The sequence below is a fragment of the Nannospalax galili genome, unplaced genomic scaffold (genome assembly GCF_000622305.1).
Source record: "Nannospalax galili isolate Female #2095 unplaced genomic scaffold, S.galili_v1.0 scaffold934, whole genome shotgun sequence".
Taxonomy (NCBI): domain Eukaryota; kingdom Metazoa; phylum Chordata; class Mammalia; order Rodentia; family Spalacidae; genus Nannospalax; species Nannospalax galili.
In genome coordinates this window covers 831,594-856,152 of record NW_008334762.1, presented here as the reverse complement: position 1 = coordinate 856,152, position 24,559 = coordinate 831,594, and the positions used below count along the sequence as shown (strand labels likewise).

The window sequence follows — 24,559 nt, the reverse complement described above, 5'->3', positions numbered from 1 at the left end:
AAAAGAAACTCATGAGGGCTGCAGAAGGAACAGGGCATATGAATCAATGGGTGTTGGTCTGAAAGCATATGACTCTCCCGAGCAGTGTCTGTGATTTTTTATGTATAGTGAAATTTAAAATGGTTAGGTCTAGTTAGAAAAGTAGGCACCTGAGCACCAGTTGCTTGATGACCAAGGGGGCCTAAGATCAAAATTTCGAGCCCCTTTGCCTGAGAAAAAGTTTAGGAGGAAAAAAAGGCTTTTAAAACGTTTTTTGTTTGTCAATAGGTTAAGCCGCCTGAAATTCTTTAAATGCTCCAGCAAAGTTGTCCAGCCGGTTTAGGCTAGTTGGGCCAAAATGGGAGAAAGGGTCACCTAAAGAGTTCTTAGCCATATTTATAAGAGAATTTAAGAATGGGCCCAGCTGGAAACTTATCATTTCATTAGAATGTTAGAGAAAAAAATCCCCAGGGCAGGCAAGCTGGCAATCTTGGCAGCTGCCTGGAGGGGGCGAATAGCAGGAAGGAAAAAGAAACCTTAGGGCCATGCAGTTTAAAGCCTGCATGGGAGGTCAGACACTTGGCAGGCTGGCAGGTATAGGCAGGGAGTAGAAAGCTTTAGTATGGGATGGGGAGGGAGAGGAGAAGGATCTAGAGCATTTGCATGTGTTGGATTGAACAGTATCAGAAATCATCCCAAATAAAGTGAGGAAGAAAGGCAGTGGAAGAGGACAAAGATAGGAAGAAATGATGGAAGACAGCAGACCTTCCAGGCCTATGGCAAAGGGAGGGGGGAGGGGGCGAGATGCTGGTGGTGAGCAGGGCGGGAGAACCGAGGTAGCTAACAGATGAAGCAGGTCCATCATGGAGACGACAGTGCTGTCCAGGATTGATGAAAATCAATGAGAAAGGAGATCAAAAGAAGACACAGGCAAGGCAAAGTGTGTTCCCTAGTGAGGAGAACCAGAAAGAGGTGAAAGCAAAGCAGAGAGCTGGGGAGAGGAGGACAGAGAGAAAAGAAGGGTGGGAGTATGCCTGAAAGCCAAGTTAGTGGCATTGGAGAAGTCCAGGCAGGTCCCTTGTAGTAAGAACTGGGTTTTGGCACCATCTGATAGGTTAAAAAGTAGCTAGAGAATGAACAGATAGAGTTGATCAGGAAAAAGCAGCAGGACACAGATAAAACTCCATCAGAATAGAGTTTATTAGCTAAGGAACACATGGTACAGATTCCCTTCTGGGCAGGGAAAATGTCTGCCTGGGTCATGAGCTGGGGTCTTTTAAAGGGGGAGGCCTCTGCTTCCTGCAGAAGGTGGGAAGATGTATTTTTTTAAGTTGGGGGGTGGGGGGAGTGGGAGAGCGAGATTGTTAAAACCTGTTCTCTTTAGAGATCAAAGGGGAAGCCTGCTGTGTTGGCCAAACAGTGGAGAAAAGTCTGCTTCTCTTGACTTCAAAGACCAAGGTGCTTATCAACTCAGTTCCCTTTTCTCAGGGGCTTGAGAAATCTGAAGTCTGTGAGACCTTGTTGGAGATGGGGAGGGCTGCTGCAGTTTGAAACCCTAATAGTGATTAAGTCATAAACCTCTGTCCTTTTGTTGTGTAGCTTTTCCTGGGGAGGCATAAACAGATTTCTGTTTACTTCAGACAAGGCAATGGTGACAGACCAAAGAAATCATTCCACCCAAGTCTAGCTGAGTGAACCAGTGAGTTTATCAGACTTCCTTACCAGAGCATAGGTAGGAAGTTACTTACAGAAGCATGGGTGACTCGAAGGCAGCTGCATCAATGAAAAAAAACAAAACAAAACCCATGCTAGCATCAGTGATGACTCAGACACTAGTTCCTGTTCAACTTTCAACAAATCCTCTTCCCAGAAGTTACTTACTGTTCACATAACCTTACAGAGGGACCCTGTGGATCTTGTAACTTTCTGAGCATCCAAGGTCTCTTCAGTTTTGTGACCCTCCAAGGTATCACTACCTTCCTGAATCTAATGAGCCTCCCTCATGCCTCAAGGAAGGACTATTCGAATTCAGAGGAAACAGCTGCACATCTCCAGAATGTGACAGGCACTCTCATTAGTGCTAGAAATTAAAGGAATGCTCTCTTGCCATGTGACTATGAAGAGTTCCTCCCTTCCAGAGGCCATCTTGGAAAAAAAGAAAAAAAGAAGTCCTCAGTAGACATCAAGCCTGCTGGTACCCTGATATTAGAGTTCTCTGCTCTTGGAATGATAAGAAATTAATTTCTGTTATATAAAAGTTACTTTGTCTATAATATTATAGCAGCAAACCAAACTAAAATATGCTAATTTGAGGTGACAAATTCCTGCATGGAAATGTCATGTAAACTGTTTGATTTCTAAATCTGAATTCCTGGGAGATTCAAGCTAGAACAATAAGTTTAGACCTGTCAGCATATTGATGTATTTTAAGCCATGGTAACCAGTATGAATACCTAGAATTCCAATGCATACAGAAAAGATGTAATTCATGGAGAAGCATATGCCTTGAAAGTATGTGATTGCTACTATTGGAGAGAGATTTAGAAGCAGGATCTGTGTGGTGGAATGGTTAGGCAGAGTAACTCCAAATGTTAGGCCAACCACTGACACTGTAGGCTAAAAGAAGCAGGTCAATATCCAAAGACTCTTGATTATGTCCTGGTCTAGATTTCCATCAAGGTCTTGATAAAGATACAAAAGATATGGTGCTGTTCAAGTTGCCAGATAACACATAGTAAAAAGGAATCATTTTAAATGTATTAATAAATTATAAAATTGTAATTAAATATTTTAAAACAATGATCAAAGCCAACAAGATAAACAGCAACAAGTATGAAAATAAAATTCTGAACTTATTTCTCATGTTACAAATGTTTAAAAAAATAGTCCTATACAATTTTTTAAATTTTTATTGAATTTTTCTGTATTTTATACATAAAATCATCTTTACATCCCCTTCCCCTTTGGCACCCTCCCAACTGGAGTCCATACATTCTGTCATTTGTATTAAGGCCTATTATGTAAAGTTAATGTCCCAAGATGTCCCTCGGTGCAAGTTCATCCACCAGGGTCTAGTCAGCTTATCTAGAGTCTCTCTCTTCAAGAATATCAGCTATTCCTCACCCAGCAGTAATCAGCTGCTAATAATTCTTCAACCAAGATTGGGGCTTGCTGTTCATTTCCATAGTTCTGTGCTGGGTTTTTGTCTGCCTAAGTTTGCACAGGTCTTGTGCATGCTGACACCTTTGCTGTAGGTTTAAATGAGAAGGGTCCCGGGCACCCGTAGGACTAAATATAGTCCTATAACAATTTTTTAGACCTAGGAAATTTACTGATTTTGCGCTCTATATGAATCATATGAGATTATCCTGAATGAATTTTTACCTAATTTTTTATTATGGGAACTACAGCAAGTCTATTATATGTTGTATAATGTTTTAAGAAGGATGTTAACAAATTTGAATATCTTCCAGCTAAGAATATTAGTAGAGACTAAGTCCAATAAGATAGAAATCAGATCAACAATTGCTCCTAGTGGGGAGTACGGATGAGGCTATGGACTAGGAAGTGGCACGACAGAAATTTTGAGATGAGTGAAGTGTTTCGTTTCTTCCTGAAGAAAGTATACAAGTACATATGCCTACCAAAATTAATCCAATTGTGCCTAACAACCTGCATATTTCATTGTACGTAAATTATGCTTCCATTTATAAAGAAAAGTGGTCTCCAAAGAAAATTTTCAGATTCTAAGAAGACTGCATTGTAGGAAAAGTATATTTAAGGACAGTTAGAGGTTTTCATGTTTGTTCTATGGACAGGGACTGTTCAGCAAACAACACTCAACTGTAAACTCCCTTTCTATTGGAATAAAGCCCCCTCAGAAAACAAGACTCAATCTTAAATGTGATAGTGTCTATAGTGAATGACAGTTTCTGACACAGACCCTCTTCCCATAATACATAAACAGTTAACAATTGCTAGAGGGAGGCTAGAGACTTGGAGGTAGTATAGTTGATTATAAATAACCCTCATCCATGCTCCTGTAAGTAGCTCAACTGAATTCACTGGTTCATCAAGATGGAACCATTTATTTTTATCGGTAATTCCCCTTTCTAGTGGGGATGGGTTAGAAATAGACAACCAGTAAAAGTCACACAACAGTAAGTAATGCCACAGCCTGAAATATTATCATATTGACAGGTCAATAGCACTATCACAGGAAGGTCCTCCATAATCCTTTAATTCCAACAATACTGCCACTTTAGCCCTTGGTCCACCTAATCTTTCCTGCCCCTGAAGCACTCAGGTATGTGTGGGATGAATCTGTCAAAGGTAATGAAAAACAAATTTACCCTGGATCTTAAAATAAGTAGATGTGTCCTCAGGAAAATAAAATAACTAAGCTGCTGCTTGTTGAACTCCAGAGATGTGCCACAGAGGACTAACTACTTCATCATTTCTCCCAATTAATTCTCACAGAAACTCTTATTGTAACCTGAATTATGTCCTCCCCAATTCAAAAGTTAAAGCTCTAATCCTCTGTTCCTCAGTATATGACCACACTCTGATATGAGGCCTTTAAAGAAGTAATTAAGCTAAAGGGAGGTCCATTGGGTAGATCATGATTCAGTGTCACAGCAGGGTACATAATGACACCAGGAAGATGGGTGCAGAGGACAGATCTTTTGAAGACACAGAAAGAAAGCAGCCATCTACAAACCAAAGAGATAGACCTCAAAAGAAACCAAACTTACAGACATCTTGGCTGTGAGCTTCCAGCCTCCAAAACTGTCAGAAAAGGATTTTGTTGTTTAAACGACACAATCTGTTGTATTTTATTATGGCAGTTGTAGCAAACTAATACACTACTGAAAAAAAAAGATTACTTACTATCTCCATTTTACAGAAAGGGCAAACAACATAGCTAAACAATGGAACAGAATTTGAGGGTAGGTTTCTATGCCAGTCTGAACTCAACCACTGTGTAATGATATATCTTGGTTCATCACCAGCCTGATAGGATGATCAGCCAATTTTCTGTCACTGAGTTAATCAACTCAAAAGGAGGAAAGGCTTATGTTTGCTTCCTGGTTTTAGAGGTTTCAGCCTATGGTTGTTTCACCCTGTTGTTTTGAGCCTGTGTCAGCACAGTACATCATGGTGGGAACACTTAGGAATGGAGGTTGATCACCCTGTGGTGGCTAGGAAACAGAGAAATGGAAAAGTAGGTCTTGGGTCCTAATAACCCCTTCAAAAACACATCCTGGGTAATCTAACTTCCTTCCATTAGTCCTCCTTTCTAAAGGGTCCACAAGCTCCACAACCTCTTTATCATCTGGGGCCAAATTTTGAACACAGGGGCCTTTAGGTGTGTGTATATATGGTATTTTTGCAACAGGGTCTCCCCTGGGCCAGTAGTCCCAGCTGGCCTGGAACTTAGTATGTGGACCAGGCTGACCTTGAACTCACAGAGATCGCCAGCCTGTGCCTCCTGAGTCTGGGATCAAAGGCATGTGCCAACATGCCCATCTTAGGTACATTTTATATACAAACAATAGCAGTAAGGAACTAGGAGAAGTTTCACAGTAGCTTTAAAGTGATCCTTCCTTGGCAGTTTTTACACTTGGACTTGGCACATCAGAGATTATGTTGGAGACATAATCACACAGTTTTTCTATCTTCTTACTATGAAGACTCTGGTTCAGGCAGGGTAGTGTGTGTCTGTAATCCCAGCACTAGGGAGGTCAGAAGTTCAAGGCCAGCCTCAACTACATACTGAGTTTTAAGCTAACCTATGATACTTGAGACCCTGTCTCCAAACAAACAAACAAACCCAGAATCTCATTTTTTCCCTCTTATCAAAGCAGGAAGAATTAGGATCAAAGGTTCTCATAAAACTTTTCTTCAGTCATTTGTGATTAATTGACAGGACTTGCTACTTTGACATGGAACTATCAGCATTTTGAAATATCTTGAAGATGAATTGCCAAGGCCAGGCATGGTGCTGCACACTTTTAATCCCAGCATTTGGGAGGCAGAGGCAGGAGGATATCTGTGAGATCAAGGCCAGAGTAGTCTACATAGTGAGTTTCAGGCCAGCTGTGGCTCTAGGGAGACTCTGTCTCAAAAAGACAGGAAAAAAAAAAATGGTTCCTGTTCTTGAAGATTTTGTGTTATTATAGGCCCAAGCTTGAGTACTAAAGTAATTATATTGAGCAATTTTCCTTTCTTTATGATGACTTATTATTCTGATTTTAATTTTTAAATATATTTTATCAAATTAAATGACATGGAAACACTTTCCCTTTCCCACCAAATCACCAGAAATGAAATTCAAGAAAAGCTCTGCTCTGCCACCTAGTGGCTAGCGTTAGAATCTCATTGTTTCAGGGCAGAATGAGCTCCAGGCCCCACAGAGCCAGCCAGATCCTGAGACACCAAAATTAAAATGTATCTATCTCCTGCCTGTCCAGGAAAACACAGTATGTCTGACCATTTGTTGCCCCAATAGAAGTACAGACCCAATCCCGTACAGGACGCCATGCTGTGACCTGTAAGTCACAGTGATTACGTGGGAAATGGCTTCTGGAAAATCTGTGGCTTCCGCAGTAGGAAAGATCAGGAAGAATCATTTGCATGTGAGTGACAGGCTGAGCCAGAAATAGAACGGGAAAGGCAAAGTGACTCTACCTCTCACAAGCAGATAGATCCCTAGCAGTGACATCCTCTTCAGACATGCCATCACGCATTTCCTCACCCGGGCCTGAAATCTGAGCTACTGTGAAGCCATGTATCATTTTCACCAACTTTTTGGCTACAGCAGCAGTCACGAGGTGCTGCTGCTAGGTTTTCCAAAGTATTTGAACAGTGAGCTTTTAACCTAGATAAATCCCACTCTACTGCGTATCCTGAGCAGTTTCTCTGAGTAAGGCATGAGTTAGGCAGTAGGGGGCACCTCCAGTTACTGCACTCACATTAGCTCTTCTCTTCAGGGCCCCCAAGAGGGCAAAGAGACTCCAAATAAATATAAGGTACATAGCTGTGTGGTGATTAACTGATTTGAACATGTAATCTCTATGTCACTATTTGACATTTAGGAAATTACAGCTATTACTATTACTGAGAAACAAAACAGATGCAGTCATGGGGTAATTTCACACACTCCTAAAGCCAAGTTTTGTCTTGTTGTTTTGTTCTGTTTTGTTGTGTTCTGTTCCATTTTATGTGGCCTTTGCTTCAACCTTGAAAGAGGAATTAGACTCACCCTCAGGTTTCCATCCAACTGAGAACTTCTCACTTTGACTATGTAAAGTTTCTGGAAAGATAGAATTTTTGTCAGTTTTCAAAGAAAACTGATGAAGACTGTAGCTAGGGTTTACAAATGTTGAGTGTTGGTCTGGGTCTGGTGGGATTTAAGATTCAGTATTGATAGACTGTGATTGCCATGTTACCTTATAAATCATTTATCACATTCTACCTTGCTGTTCCTGACAGCTAGCTACCGAATAGCAGCATCACAGGCCTAGTGACGGGCAAGACAGAGTACCAGGATGCAGAATTCCCTCATCATTTCCATTTTTAATGGGAATGTAGTTTAAGATACAACAAACATTTTCTTTTACAGTAAACAAAACTGAGCTGGAAAAAGCCCTGAAGACCCTTCCTTGTACTTAACGATGACTTAAAATCTGAGTGAATTATAAATTGCTTAGTAATATCTTAAATTCTGTTTCAAAGAAAGAAAAAAACAAGAGCCTAAAAATCGATAAGTCCTATAAGTCTAAAAATATATGCATTCTAAAGATAAATTTTATCAACTTCACCATTATGTCCAGAGTTTATGGTTGTTAAAAAAAAAAAAGTTTTCTGGGACTGGAGAGATGGTTCAGTGGTTAAGAACACTGGCTGCTCTTACAGAAGACCTAGGTTCAGCTCCCAGTACCTACATGGTAGCTAACAACCATCCATAACTACAGTTCCAGGGAACCTGGCACCATGTTCTGACCTCCACAGGCACTGTGTAACACAGGTGCACTTACATACATGCAGGCAATATAATAATACACATAAAATTAAAACAATAAATAAAAAACATTTCCTGGACATAACACCCACCAGTTATATAATATTTTGAGTAAAATGGGATTTCCCTCAACTCAATTCAAATCTCCAGAATATTTACACCCTTATTTAATACAAGTTTTAGACAGCACTGAATTACTCATTGTCTAAAATGAAACAATTTCTACTGGTTATTTCATACATCAACCCATGTTTATTTAATATCTTGCATGTCCCAAGCCTTGGTGAGACCTTGGGAAAAAGGAGCGAATAATACACACACGGACCTAAAGGTGCTCAGGAGTGAGACCTGCTATGTGGGTGACCTAAGGGGAAGTGAATAGGCCTGAGACTCTAAGTCTTCATCTAAAGAAAACACAAGATTAATGCGCAGCCTCATAAGGGAGTTGAAAGAGTTAAACAAATAACCAAAATAGTAAAAGTTAATATAATCATAATGCATTAATATAACAGTCGTGTTGATGCTTAGACAGGAACTCTTGCATATTTGGGCCAGACCTATGCAGAGAGCCACTATGCTGCAGGAGGTGGGTGAGATGATAGCCTTGCCAGAGGTTTCTCTTCAAGGTTTTGAGTGTGAAAGTGTGGCTGTCGTGCAAGCAGCTAGGGCCAGTTCCTCTGTTTGTTCCCATGAGCACTCTAAGAGTACCCTGGCAGGTCTCATCCGCATCCTCCTGCACCAGTTCTGTGCTGACAAGAATGTCAGGGGAGAGAAGGTGCAGGCTGTCTTGGACTCCACTCAGTGAGCATCATAAGCTGTTTAACCAGTACAATTATACTCAAAATCTTGTGGAATCAAGGAAATGGGCAATTGAATCTGATGAATCTATGTTGGGGTGAAGGGCACGGTGGCAGTATCCGTGATCACTAATGCCCACTGCTTTCCGAAGATGCTGCAAGAAAATACAAGAGGCGTGCCTGGTATGACAAAAAGCTCAAAGAGATGATCCAGAAGATTGAAAGAACCTTCAGGGAAAGTCGACGTGGCTACACTAATGATTCCACCAGAGTACATCAAGTAGAGAATGCCAGCCACACAGAGCCTGCCACCAGCCTTCACTTGCACAGTCTAAAAAACAGAAACTAAAAACAAAGTCACCGTGACATTTTCCAGCAGTAAAGTTAGAGCTCCACGTCTAAACTTGTATCCAGTGGAGAACAACTTGGTACCTCAAACCCTGAGTTTTTGCTTTCAGATCCACTAAATATTTGTCTTAGGCAGAGAAGCTATCCTCCATTTGCTGCCCAGTAATACACTGAAATAAGCCTGAACTTCTGTCTACTGCAAGGTGGATGGAAATTGTAAGGTATTAAGTAAACAGTGCCCTGAGCTATACAGAAAAAAAAAAAAATCCCACTAAAGAAAAAAAGCGTTTTGATTTTAAAGGTCAAAAGAAGCATCCTCCTGGCTCTTCTGTCCTCTAATTCCATGGACACTATACTGGGGACTCAATGATGGTTCTTGCCTTTGGAAACAGGTCTCTGAACTATAATTATCAATAAGCATAAACAAGAAAGCACAAACTGTCAAATGCTTGTTTTGAAACCTGGAGTAAACATATATGACTTTAATATACTATTATGCTCTTAGCATTATGAGAGAAGTTTTTGAACCTATGGATTATTTTTTTTACAAATCCCTAAACTATAGAGAATAGATGAATTTAGGCAGTTTGTCACTTGGTGATGAAGGGCAGTGAGTTTATGAATGAGCATGCACCTCATCTATAAACTATAAGCTCATGTCTAATACATCTCATGGTCATTGCCAGAAACTTCGTACTGCTGCCAAGTTTGCCACATAACTTTAAGAAACTGAATTTGAGCACACAAAAAAAAGGAGAAATTTATGACAGTGGCTGCTCTCTGACTTTTTGTAAATCTGAAAACAACCTAATGACTTCTATCAAAGAAATAAAGCTAAGTTACACAGAAAAAGAAAAAAGTTCTTTTGAATCATAGGATAATAGAGCAAAGTATATTTAGAGAAAAACAATCACTGTAGGAGCTGTCAACATAGCTCAAGGAGCTTCCGGCCAAGATTAAGGACCTGAGTTCAATCCTCGGGCTCTGCATGGCAGAAGAATATTCACTCCTGCAAGTTATCCTGTGACCTTTGCACATGCACTGTAGCACACACATGTAGACACACAAATATAAATAAATAAATAAATAAATAAATGGAAAAAAATCACCTTGGGGGGGGGGTTAGTAGTTCCCAAACATGTCATAAAATAAACTGACTCAATCTGGTGAGCATCATTTCCCTAAGCCTAAATCCAGACAGGAAGTGTTGGGTGCCATCTTAGTTTGTTCTTCATTGCTGTGACAAAATACTCTGATCACTACCAACTCGGGGAGAAAGGGGTTTATTTAGCTTACATATCTCGAGTCACAGTTCATCCGGGAGCCCAAGGTAGGAACTCAGGGCAGGAACCTGGAGGCAGGAGTTGGAGCACAGGCCATGGAGGAATGCTGCTTACTAGCTTGCTCCCCTGGCCCCTGCTCAGCCTGCTTTTCTTATGCAACACAGGCCCACCTTCCCAGGGGTGGTACCACCCACAGTGGGCTTGGCCCTCTCACATCACTCATCAAGAAGATGCCCTTCAGACATGGCCACAGGCCAGTCCAACAGAAGCAATTCCCCATTGAGGCTCCCTCAACCCAGGTGTGTCAAGTTGACACTAAAGCTATCCAGCATTAAGTGCTGTCACAGGTGCCAGAGCCAGTGGCACCTGTCTATAAAGCAAGTTTTCAGAGCTAGCACTGCTTAGTTGGTGAAACAAATTCTAGATATTTACTATGTTCAGCTTCTATATTCAGTGATCTGATCCATGTTCTATCCAAGTGTGTTAATAGAAAGTCATATTTAGAATAGTCCAAATGCTCTTTGAGAAAATCCAAACAAGGCACTGGCAACTATTAATGTCAGTGCTGTGTGTCTTCCTGCTGAAAAGAACCCTAATAGTCTGCTTATCTGTTTTAGGGCTTATCTCCTAGGCTGGTCTGACACTTTCCCATTGATTTGGTCTCCTTTATTAGTGCTTTCTTCCAGTGAGCTCACCTGATGAGCTGAAGAGGAAATGTGTGATATATGTCTCCACAGCTTGAGAAATTCTTACTTTTATTAACATTTTAAATAAGAACAATTAACATTGAAGTCTCTTCAGTTCTCAGAGACAAGCTCTCTTCTCCCTCCCCAGTAGGGGGCCACTAAGATGATTTTTGAAGATATCTTTACATGTATCTTTTTAACTTTTAATTTTTTGATTTATTTATTTTTATTTTATGCCTGCAGATATGTAACTGCTCCCATGCTGTGGAATGCCTGCAGAGGACAGAAGAGGGCATCAGAGCCCCTGGATCTGGAGTTAAGGATGGCTGTTAGCCACCATGTGGGTGCTGGGATTCAAACCAACTCAAACCACTGAACCATCTCTCTAGCCCCCATAGGTATCATTTTTATAATTTTATTTTTATCCATAAAGCATTGATGGGTAGTCTTTATATAGAGTATTCTTTGTAATCTTATAATGTATAGAAGATTATATACATTAAAATTATAATGTATATTCCCCACCTTGCCTTAGCTCAGACCACATTGAGTAATTACATATATAAGCATATATGTTGTTTATTTCAAACCCTCTTTAATATTTCAATTTAAAAACGGTCAATATTTTATCTGCATTCTTTTATTCACATTATGTTGTTTCTCTTTTTTCAGTAATGAAAACAATAGTTCCCCTTTATCTACAGGGGAAATAGTCTTTGACCCCAAGTAAATGCTCAAAATCTTATCATTAATTTCCATCTGACGTAGTTCTTGTCATACTTGGTGGCATACCATGGTGGCTCTGTCTAGCCTGTGTTCATTTTATTGCTATCAAGACCTCTTTCCTATTACGCACGCATGCACGCACACACGCGCGCGCACACTGGGAAAGAAGTCAACTGTATGAATGTTCATCATATGAAACATACAGGAAGAAGCACAACAAAAACCCTGAAACAATAAAGGCAGCTTTATTACTTACATATCCCAGCCAGAAGGCAGCACAACCCAGAGAATCAATGGGAAGCAAGGTGCTGTCCTGGTACTCCAGCTTCTGCCCAACCAACAAGTGAGAAATCATAGGGACGAAGACCTGTGGGCCAAAGTATTTACTAGGATCAAGGTGTTTTAGATGTAGGCAGGGGTCTCAGAGGGAGTTCTAATTGGTTGGTTTACAACAAGCAGGTATAAGTTCCATGCAGTCAAGTGTAACTGAGGTGGTCACTGGTATATCTGCACAGTCCATGGGAATGTGGAGGTAAGGTGAGGCAAGTAGATTGTATCTAGTTATCCAGTAGGCAAGCCACTAAACAATGGCTATGTAAAGCAAATAATCCCACCTACCACTATAAGGAATGGGGAAGAGGCCAGATCTAGAAACTGTCGAGGGTGACTAAGACCTGCTTCCAGTATGAGAAAGTTAAACTTGAATTTCAAATGAATGCTGAAGCCATGAAGTATTTCATGACTCCCCTACAGACATGTATGTGTATATGTATGTGTGTATACATGTAATTTGAATTACTGCCAGTGGAAAATAGCATTTAAATTCTCTAATAATTTCTATGAATGCAACTTAATATAGATGGAATTTTCATCAAAGTACCTTCCAATAAGAATTGTTCAAGTAATGAAAATTTTATTTGACTCGTAGCTAATACTTAGGATTGTAAAAACTAATACCAGAAGTCTGTACATGAAAATAATTACAAGGTTTCACTGTGAGATACTGTATTTCTGATCATTTACAATGTAAATCTTCTTCGTGGATGTGAATGAGTGATAGCTTTATTGTAATAATATTCCAGACATATAGGTGGAGTCTTCATATCTGTGTTCAGTATCCATGGCTTCAAATAACCTTGGATCAAAAATATTATCAAAAATAAATGTATTCATACTTATTATGGACAGACTTTTTCCCTTTGCATTAGTCCCCAAACAATACAAGAACTCTTTACATGGCATTTACTTTGCATTACAAATAGTTAACGTGAGGTATACAGCTATAAGTAGTATAGAGATAATTTAGAGTATACAGAAGGATGAGAATAATTCTATGTAAATATCACACTATTTTACATACAGAACTTGATTGTCCACAGATTCTGGTGTTTGTGGGGGGCCCTTGAGCCAATTCTCCACAGATAGCAAGAGAGATGACTGTATATATTCAAAATTTTCTAAGCATGTTTCTAATGGATTTTCTTTAAAACATCAAAGATACAAATTTTCCTTAGTGGAGAAGATCAATCTAAAGTTTGTGGTTTTTTTCCTAAGTGAGTTTTGAATGACCAGAATACCAATTTCTGAATTGAAACATTATAAAATGATGGCATTTAAAGAAATGAAGCACATGAACCATTTACTTAGAGAATTTTTACCAAATACAAAATAATCACACTTCATTAAAAAAAAAAGAAAGGGCTACACATAGTGGTGCACACCTTTAATCCCAGCACCCAGGTGGTAGAGGCAGATGGATCTCTGAAACTGAGGCCAACCTGATCGACATAGCAAGTTCCAGGTTAGCTGGGGCTACGGAGAGACTCTGTCTCAAAAAAACAAAAAAACAAGTAAACAAAGAAAAACATATTCATAGGAGCAAAGAATATGTACTTCGTGCAACTGCATAACTAAGAAATAAAGGGCTAACTTCCCCTTTCAAGGCCTATGTACATCTCGGCAAACACAATCATAATCATTCTCAAATGACTAATTTACTACCCATGTCAGCACTTCCTTGATATTCTCTCTCTCTCTCTCTCTCTCTCTCTCTCTCTCTCTCTCAGGCCTAGGAAGGGGCTCCCGTTTTTTTTTCCTCTCCTCTCCTCTCCTCTCCTCTCCTCTCCTCTCCTCTCCTCTCCCTTCCCATCCCCAGAAAAACAGAAGTGACACCCGCACTTCACCCCACCCCAAGAGTTCTATGAACATGTAGGGGAATGCCTTATTTAATATTTTATTTCTTTATCTTTTTTAATTTTATGTGTATGAATGTATTGCCTATATGTGTGTAAGTTCACCCATGTAGTGCAATGCTTGCAAAGATCAGAAGAGAGTGTTGGATCCCTTAGAACTGGAATTGTGGGGAGTGAGCACGGCCGAGCCAGCCAAAGATGGCGCCCTAGCTGGCTGCCAAACCTCGTGCTGTTTACTTCAACTCTTGGCTGATTGCCAAGGCTCGTGATCCTCGCTTGTTTACTCCAACTCCCTGAAGCATGGTGAGCCCGAACAGGTGCTGCCTGCCTGATGATCTTGCTACGTGGCCAACGAGCTGCACTCTGCCTGCCCGCTGCACGTGTGTGTGCCCTGATTGGTCCTGGCTGGGGGGAGGGCTGTTGGAAACGCTATATAAAGAGCTGAAGTGTGTAATAATAGAGAAGAATAAGAATAGTGGGTGAGATAATAAAGAGAAACAAAGAATGAAGAAAGAGAGAATAAAGGAAGAATGAGAAAAAGAAGCTTGAACCTCACCTTGGTGTCTGTGTCGTCTTTCCTCGGCTCTGCTGGACAGAGTCGTGGCTCGTGACAGGAATTACAGGTGGTTGTTAGCTGCCATGTGGGTGCTGGGAATCTAACCTGGGTCCTCTACAAGAGCAGCCAGTGCTCTTAACCACTGAGCCATCTCTCCAGCCCCTAGTAGCATGTTTTATGATATGCTTATCTTTAAACGTTGTTACAGCTTTTCTCTTTTTTTGCATCCTCCTAACTAGACTTCCTTTCTTTAGTCTATAATTCCCCTGAAGGCACCCACAGAGCCTTGCTCACAAGGGCTTCTCTTAAATACTTATTGGCCTACTTTTAAAAAATATCCCTGAGGAAGTAAAATACTGGCAAATTCTGAGCTTTTTTTTTTGAAAGTCCTGATGTTTAAACCTAAATAAATAAAAATAAATTATGAAAATGAAAAAAGTATTCCTTTTGCCAAGGGTCTTTTTTTCTATTCTGAAGGACTGAAAGTTATGCTTATTCAAATGAATTTTTAAAATTCTAACACCAACTTCATCAAAATGCTTCTCAGATTAGTTTTCCTTATCAACTAAGCAACTTGGAGGTTAATATCTCATATAGATCTAGGTCATCGGCCTGCCACTAATTCCATTACAAAAAACAGTATCAGCGATTGCCAAAGGAATGATTATCCTATCTACAAATTAGGGGCAGTTTCCTTGCATCTCCTCTGCTACTGATTTAATGATTAGTTAGCCACAAAACTATAATTCTCCTAAGGGACTGTTCTGTGTTTCGTGGTGGTCAGACCTCCATCTTGGGGGGCAGGGGATGAGTAGGTGCGAAATCAATGACTCAGACTTCGGGAGATGCTAGTCAGTAGCAGGTTGCCAGCAAGCTCGTTTATTGCATACAAAGGGTTTTCCTTTATACCCCCCGAACCTCCCTTATTGGCCCTAAGTCTGAGCTATGTATTGTCCATTGGTGTGACCATCGCGTCATCTGTCTCTAGCCCAAGTGGCAGATATCAGGTTAGCAGTTTGGGGAAGTTGGCTGCGTAATGATAGCGCACCTGTACAGAAGTTACCAGATCTGGTATTCTGGAAGATACTCACGGGCCCCCTCCTACAAGGGATGAGCACAACTAACCACACAAAAAAGACACTACACATCACTGGTTCTGAGGGAAAAAAGAGAAAACATCTAGTGAAAGCAAATGATTCCAAACCATTATGTAAAGTGAAATTTCTGAAGCATCTATTTAATTAGCTTATCATATAAATGTTTTGACTTGGGCTGGAGAGATGACTCAACAGTTAAGAACACCGGCTGTTCCTGGAGAAGACCCAGGTTTGAATTCCAGCACCTACATGGTAGCTAAAAACCATCCTTAGCTCCAATTTCAGGGGATCTGAGGCCCTCTTCTGTCCTCCATGGGCATTGCACAACATGGGTGCATTTACACACATGCAGGCATAATATTCATCACATAAAATAAAAAATGTTTTGACTCAACACACAGACACATATTCTAGCAAATAAGATGTATTTCCAACTCTATTAAACTAAGTGAAAATAGGTGTATCCTTGGCAGATACTACTTTCATGCCTATTATGTACATTTTCTCTACTATTAAGAGGATAATAACTATGTTGGGGAAGAAAGACATAAGCTTGAAGAGTTAAATACTATCAGAAATGGTATCAAGAGTATTATACAAAAGTAAAACATTTAGCAAATGTTTTGGGCTATGTTAATTCAAATATACTAATAATCATAATCATTAATAGCTGTCATTAATTAAACACTATGTAAAGTTTCATTTACAGGCTGGCCTTGAACTCACAGAAATCTGCCTGCCTCTGCCTCCCGAGTGCTGGGACTAAAGGTGTATGTTGCCTCACCCAGCACAAATGCTTTTTAATAACTATTTTACAGTTTGGGGAACTGAGAGCATAATTGCATAATAATAGGTGGTAGAGACAAGATTCACCCCAAAGCTTATCTGACCACGTTCCAAACTGTTGTCATGACAATATTGGAATCTCTATCTAGAGATTTTGAGTCAAGGCAAGTAAATAGCCATTGTAAATTAGCATTTGGGGATGAAGAGAGATGTTAATTACTCTTTATTTCTATTGTTTTTCAAATAATTTGGAACTTTTCTTTTATCTGTGTCTATAAAATTATTTTTCTCTTTATATAGGGTTGTGATACCCAGATGATTTATGACATACTGCTAAAATTGAAATCCATTGTTTATTACCTGGTGACTTTGCCTGCAAAAGGGTAAGTGCATACTATTTTCAAGTGCACAGCTAATAATGCATTTGAAGAATTAAGACCTAGCTCTAGAGTGTAGTTGAAATAAAATCTGTCCAGGGTGAGTTCCATAATATAAAAAATTATGATATATAGTTCTGTAATGCAATAACACACTCTTGGAGTTAAAAATGGAACAAGATAATATTGATTTTTAATATATAGAGCATAAGATAGACATGTAAGTTGTCTGAAAATCTACTTTGTATAAGTGTAAATTACCAATCATGAAAGCCCATTAATTCTAAATATTTTAAATGAAAGATAAGTTATAGACACTATAGGTGCTTCTACCCTTTCTGTGTCTTTGGCAAACAGTTGATTACTGCTACTTTGTTCACACAGTTAGTAGATAATCAATGCCAAAATTTTTAAATGTTTAATGTGCATTTGATGATACAAAAGTAATGCATATTCATTATACGCATACAAACCACAAAAACAAAATTCTACCACCAAGAATAATATTGTGCCTATCTTTCTATACAGATTGATAGGTCACAGTATGCAGTCCTAGCTGACCTTGAACTTGTTATGTAGAATAAGCCAGCCTAAAACTCATAGAGGTAGGCGTACTTCTACTTCTGTCTCCACATGCTAAGATTAAAGGCATGAGCACTACATCCACCTCTAATCATTACCTTAAGATTAAGAACATGGTAGCACATGCCTATAATCACAGAACTCAGGAGGCTGAGGCAGGAGGATCACAAGTTCAAGGTCGGCAGGGGCCGACCTTTTTTACACAGCAAGATCATGTCCAAAAATGAGAAAGTATGATGATTCTGAGTTTCATATCTAAAGAAACTAACACAATGGTGAAGTTGATAATCAAAATTTCAAAATAGAATATTAAATTCTGTGTATGTATAATGACACAAGAGTAGAAGCAGACATGTCCTAAAGAACAAAGGAGACTAAGAGGGTGGGGTGCAAGAAGGGATGCAAGGTACAGGGGATATATTCAACACATAATATATACTTTCATAAAAATTTTAAACAGAAAGAATTGTTTTAAATAAAAGAAGATGAACAATACAAAGAAACTGTGGATGACCCAAGACTGTGGGAAATTCACAGCAGAATGAAGTACCCACTTCATTCCAAAGTCATGTGAAAGTGAACACAGTGCTAGAGGCCATAATATAAGGGCAAGAGCCTCTCCATGCTAATCGCAAGACTTCCTGAAGATATTCATACTGCATGTCAGAAAAGAAATTGAACATGGTAAAAAGAAACAGACTGCCTGAGTACAGCAGATAGGGTGTTCCAGGAAGAATGTCAAGCACGACAGTAAGACTTGAAAATTGTTTATTTAACAAAGCAACAAGCATTTTGAATACTCTCAGACAGGCACTATATTGGGTAATGAGTGAAAAAGAAAAAAAATGGCCTTACCCCCCAGGAAGGGGCTCACTGTCTAGTGCTGTGGTGGTCAACTCACAGCTCATGTCAAAATCATCTGAATTCAGGAGTCGTGGCGCCACACATAAATATTCAACTGGTTGTGATGGAATACACATATTGACATTAAAAATGTAAGTTCCCATCTGATTCTAAATTGCAGCCACAACTGAGAACCATTGGCTTGATAGAAGAGAACCTTCCTGGATGTTTAAGAGACATACTTTGAGGCCTATAATAATTTGGTCAGAGGGACATAAAGGACAGTTTTTGCTCCTTGCCATCCTAGGTCGACTAGTTCCAGGGGACTATGAGTATCACTCAAAACGTCCTGTAATTGTGGTGAGTCACCTGTCCTCTTGATCAAGGAGGCTGAGAAGACCCCATGAGATGGACTTGAACCAGTGTCCAGTCTACAAAGAGGAGGGTCAACAGAGAGGAATCATTTCCTCCATGCTTTCAAGCGAAGCCATTGATGGTCGAGGAGGAACTTTGACTTATCTTCACATAGGCCGACTGGTAGAAGAAAGGAGCCAGGGTCTCCCCCCAAGCCCTTGTGACCCCTGAGGAACAGATCCTCAAACGACCTTAAGAGTAAAAATAAATTGGTTTATCTAGGCCAACTGTATGGCCTTAAACACCCAAAAGGAAAGTATAACCAAAGATTAAAGGGGCCAATACAATTTTTTAAGAGTCCATATGTATAGGTAAAGGCTACATAACAAGCAACAATGCCAGATAGGAGATACCTTCTTTTGAGTTGTTTTCCAGGGTGGCCAAAAGGACTCCCAGATAGTAACCCAGCAAAGAACTGGGAAAATGAACAGCACCCCCCAATCTTATCTAAAGGAATATTGACAACTGATTGCTGGTAGATGAGGAACAGCTGACCTTCCTAAAACAAATACCTCTAGATAGACTGACTAGATTCACCAGATGGACAAGTAGTTGTGAATGGCTAGGGGTGCCAACAACACAGTAGACGGTAGCAGGGATGTCAGAGTATAAGGGCTCTAGTCAGGGGGAGGGAGGCTATGGGAGGGTGCCAACTGAGAAGTGGGTGTATAGTTGAATAAGATGGTTTGGGATGTTCCATGTGATACACACACACACACACACACACACACAAATGAACAAATTTAAAAGTGCTATATTTGAGGAAGGAAGCATGGAAATTTACGTCATGTTAATTGGAAGAGGTGATAAACATTACCATTGAAATATACCCAATGACTTTATAGACATACACAGGCACCAAGGATCCAAGTGCAACTGATTATGACTAGTAATGATCAGATACATACAGATTAGGGATGCATGTGCCAACATCTCAATGTTAGTAGCAAAAACGATGAGTCTTTCTGCAAGGAACAATATATTCTAAAATGAAATGGAGATCTTTTTTAAAAGTTAAAAACTCATCCGATTTTATGTCTTACAAGGCTTATACTGAGTTCAATATTGTATAACTGTGTTAATTCAACTGTGAACCTAGAAACTTACAGCCATTTGTGAAAGAGATATACTCTTGCTCTGGAGTGTGTTACTGGATATGTTAAAGCTTTAATGAAATGCTTCTTCTAATCATGTAGTTACTAAAAAATGTTTTTTAAATTTGCTTCATGTTAAATAGTAGAGGTAATAAACATTACCAGTGAAATCTACCTGATGACTTTGTATCCATACTCAGGTACTAAGAATCTGAGTGTAACCAACTGTGACTAGTAATAATCAGATACATAGAGATTATGGAAACATGTGTTAGTAGCAGTAAAAATGTAGGAAACAGCATATCTTAAAATGAAATGGAAATCTTCTTTAAAGTGTAAAAACTCATTCAATTTAATGTCTTACAGGGTTTATACTGAGTTCAATATTGTATGACTGTATTAAATCAACTGTGAACCTAAAAATTTATAGCCACCTTTGAAAGAGATGTATCCTTTCTCTGGAATGTGTTACTGAATATGTTAAAGCTGTAATGAAATGCTTCTTCTAATCATGTGGTTATTAAATTTTAAAATTTTTTTTAAATGTAACAAAAGTGAAATTAAATAAATGCATAACTGCAAAATGTGTTGTTATATAAAGGGAAAATGGAAGTTGCTAGAAGAATACATTAGTAGTAGAGGTACTTAATTTACACTGGAGATTGGGAGAGATGGGATTTGACAGTTTGTTAGGTATGACCTTTGTGAAGTCTAAAGAAAAATGGTCTTTAGCAAATAAAATTTTAAAAAAGGAAAGAAAGAAAAGAAAGATTTTTTTTTAAAATACAAGGTCTGCCTATATCCTCAGCTAGCCTGAAACCTGCTATGTAGACCAGGCTGACCTCCATCTCACAGAGTTCCACCTACCTCTACCTCTGCTGGGATTAAAGGTATTCACCACCATGCCCAGCAAAAAAAAAAAAATTTTGATTAAGAGTTGGAGCAAGGAACCAATAGGAATGTCAGCTTGTCATATCCAAAAATGGAAGCAAATCAGTAACTGGGATAGTGGGAAAAGACAACGTCAAGTGGGTTATGAAATACTTCAAAGGCATCAGATGAAGATACTAATTTATAGGTAGAAATCAGTGTAATGAGAGATGAAATGGAAGGAAAGTGGGAACTAGAATGCAACAGAAGCTGACTTCAAGAGAAGCTCAAGACATGGTAGGAGGAGGCTAAGACCAACTTTGAAGAATGCCAACATGTATGTAGGAAATCAATGATGAAGAATCAAAAAGGACAACTGAGAAGGAGTCTTCAAAGATAAAAGAGAAATAAGGAAGATTGTGACATACTGGAAACCAAGCATGTGCAATCCCACATAAAGCCATCCAGATTAAATCTAGGTAATTTCTTAGTAAAATGAAATCATTTTCATTATATTGAAAAATAATAAAAACAAAAAACAGTACAATTTAAGGGTCCCTTTGGCACCCTTTGGCAGTGGTGCATTGGAATGACATGGCGTTAATGCACCAAAATGGCCACTCAATTTGTTCCAGTAGCAGAAGGGGCTGAATATTGAGATAACACATAGAAACCAGCCAGCACTTGTGCCCCTAAGCAAAGCAAACTCACTTAACAGAGAGTTAAATGCAGAGATGCAGCTTTCTCATTTCTAATTTTACCATCATAACACATTCATTCCCCAACAATAAAAACAGATCAGTAAAGACAAACGAAGAAAGGTAAAAGTAGAGGGAAGAACAGATAGAAGACCTAGGAATGCAAGTTACAGGGGCTGGAGAGATGGGTCAGTGGTTAAGAGCACCGGCTGCTCTTGTAGAGAACCCAGGTTCACTTTCTAGCACCCACATGACAGCTAACAACTGTCCAAAACACTAGTTCAGGGGATTCAATGCCATTTTCTGGCCTCCACAGGCACTGCATACATGTGCACTTTACACACACTTAGGCAAAACACTCATACACATAAAATTCAATAAAGAGTTCAAGTCAAGGAGCTGGAGAGATGGCTCAGCGCTTAAGAACACTGGCTGTTCTTGCAGAGACCCGGGTTCAAATCCCAGCACCCACATGGCAGGTAAAAACGGTCAGTAACTCCAGTTGCAGGGGATCCAACAGCCTCTTCATTCCTCCTGGGCATTGCATAACACAGAAGAACTTACCTATGCAGGCAATACACATATGCACATAAAATAAAAGTAAATATTTTTTAAAAAATGCAAGTCACATTTCTGCATTTTTGTTTTTATTTTTTGTTTTGTTTTTGTTCTCAAAAGATTTGTATGATAGCAGATATTGAGAGAAATAAAAGCTGTTTCTTGACCAGATTTTTGACAGCTGAATTCAGTTTGGTTTCTACTTATCATCTCTATAGAGACTTTTAGGAAAGGGGAAGGGAAAAGGTCATGTTCGGGTCAAGCGTGGTGGTGCATGCCTTTAATCCCAGCACTTGGGGGGCAGAGGCAGGTGGATCTCTAGGAGATCCAGTCCAGTCTGGTCTACATAGCAAGTTCCAGGACAGCTGAGGCTACAGGGAGACTCTACCTCAACAAAAAAAAAAAAAAAAAAAAAAAAAAAAAAAAAAAAGTCATGTTCAACTTGAGGTTACCTAAATAATTGAAGTAAAGGCAGAGCTTGGGACTGGGATTGCCGTGGAGCCTGATTGAACTTCCTAGAGAAAGCTTGGAGGGCTTCCAGACTGTCTGGGAGTATTCTGAGGGTGCTGTGCTGCTGTGTAGAAAATACTCATAGAGGTTGTTAAGGCTCCGGTTTCTGAGACTTTCCAAAGACTCTTATTCAGTATTTCTGGAATGGAGCTTTGAGAATTTCACCTCTAGAGGAGCTCTTAGAGATGCTAAGGATCCAGAAATTACACTGTGAGTAGCATCTCTTTTTCTGCTGTGGTACACTTAAGGACCGTGATGACCCCTTCAGTCGCTTTGGAAATAGCCTCCCACTCAGGAATCCTAAATTTTATAAACGCATTCTCTACATGAGTGCCTGCATTTCAACACATTATCTAAGTTAGCACATAAATCAGTCACAAAAGCTAGGCGTCCCATCTTACTTTTTACTGCTGTCAGCCCTTACTCTCTGAATGATGTCTACTTCATCTGAATGCTAATTAAGCTTGCAGGAAAGGCTTAAATTAACCCAGAAAATATGCAAGAAATAGTGGAAGTTTTGGTTCATTCATTATGCCCCATCCCTTTGGGAAATTATTGAAATGATCATTAAGAAACAATGAAAAGTGCTGAACTACATGTAAGTACCCCTGTGTACTTCTACTTCCAGTCAGTTGTAATAACTGCCTTTGAAAAATCATTCCAGTTCCTTGAGAATTACTTCATGTAAAAATAAAGGAGTATGACCCTGGCCTAATCACTGCTTCCTAGAGCATTTCTTAGAAAACTAATTTTCAGATGACTTGTCTTATTTTTTAAATTACTCATAGGTATTTCACTGGTTATTAAGACATCAGTCTTGATACTAGATTTATTAGAAACAATGTGTATGCATATGCATATTTGTTAGGTGACACCTGTGTTGATAGTTGTAATGCTGTCACCTGCCAACCTTACAGTTTTGCTTCAGATATTTATCTTTCTCTTTTTTTTTTTTTTTTTTTTTTGGTCTTTTTGAGGCAGGGCCTCCCTGTAGCCCCTGCTAGCCTGGAACTCACTATAGAGACCAGGATGGCCTTGAACTCATAGAGATCCGCCTGCCTCTGCCTCCCAAGTGCTGGGACTAAAGGCATGTGCCACCAGGCCTGGCTCTGATACTTATCTTTCTAAGCATCTACTTCAAATTTTTAAATAAGTAAATAAAAGATACCTGTCCTCCTTGACCTCACTAGGATTTTTGTAAGAATTAAGTTAGTTATTACCTATGAAGTGCTTTTTAGCTAAAAAATTAACATGCTCTGAAAGAACAAATACAAGAATTAAAATAGTTATAAAAATATCAGCTACCTTGATGCTCTTTTAAAGTACCACACAAAGGCAAGATACTATCATCAAGATCATATAAATAACTATAAAATCCATTTATAGGAGGATTTCTACTTTGATCTACATTTCAGTATGACTATCTGCTTAATATTTTGCACAATGCAAAATTTACACACAGCTCTTTCATTGCTCAGTTAGGAGGCATGACTTTTAGACTTTCTTTGCTTTCAATTTCTGAATCATAGAATGTTGTTTACTCAGCTAAGCCAATCTGCGCCCCTATTTTTCTTTCTGTAAAGTGGAAATAATAAAACTCTATATTCCTCATGAGAGTAATAGGGAGATAAAATGAGAATTTCAATTTCCCGGATAAGAACTAAGAAATGAAATACCATTAACTTTACACTCCAACCTCACAATTGTAATGCATTTGTTGTTTAGTAAAATAGCCCTATGGACCTACTATCCTCAGACCTCTTGGGGTAAGTCGATAGCGCAGCTCTCCGCCTCGGGACTCCCTAAGCCACATTCACCCTTCCATCCCCCCCGCCTCGCCGTTCCATACTCCTAGTTTGAGCCCTGCGCCATTCCTAGTCTTGGGGCCCCAGACACCTGGGGAACCAATACTGCTTCCTGACCCTTCTCACCCAGAGCAACCCAGTCCCTTTCTTGGGCTTCAGGAGCACCACTTCTGGTCCTGGCCCCACCCTCACCTCTCTCTACTTCCCTGGTCCTGCAACACCCACCAGCCTCTTTCTGGGGCTCCAAGGCTTACCTTTACTCCCCCTGATCCTTTGCATCCAGTACAACCCAGCTACTCAATCCACTCCCTGGGAAATCTTGGGGCTTCTTCCCA

The 24,559-nt window shown here is 39.5% G+C and overlaps 1 protein-coding gene and 1 pseudogene across 1 annotated transcript in view; both read left to right on the top strand.

Annotated features, from left to right (window-relative positions):
* The window catches only part of Cngb3 (cyclic nucleotide gated channel subunit beta 3), a 198,120-nt gene that overhangs the window by 135,824 nt on the left and 37,737 nt on the right, over window positions 1–24,559 (top strand). The window contains 2 exon segments of the mRNA XM_029561798.1: window positions 16,774–16,828; window positions 16,831–16,856. Of these exon segments, the coding sequence (XP_029417658.1) occupies window positions 16,774–16,828; window positions 16,831–16,856 (81 nt within the window).
* Window positions 8,577–9,148, top strand: LOC115069670 (annotated as a pseudogene).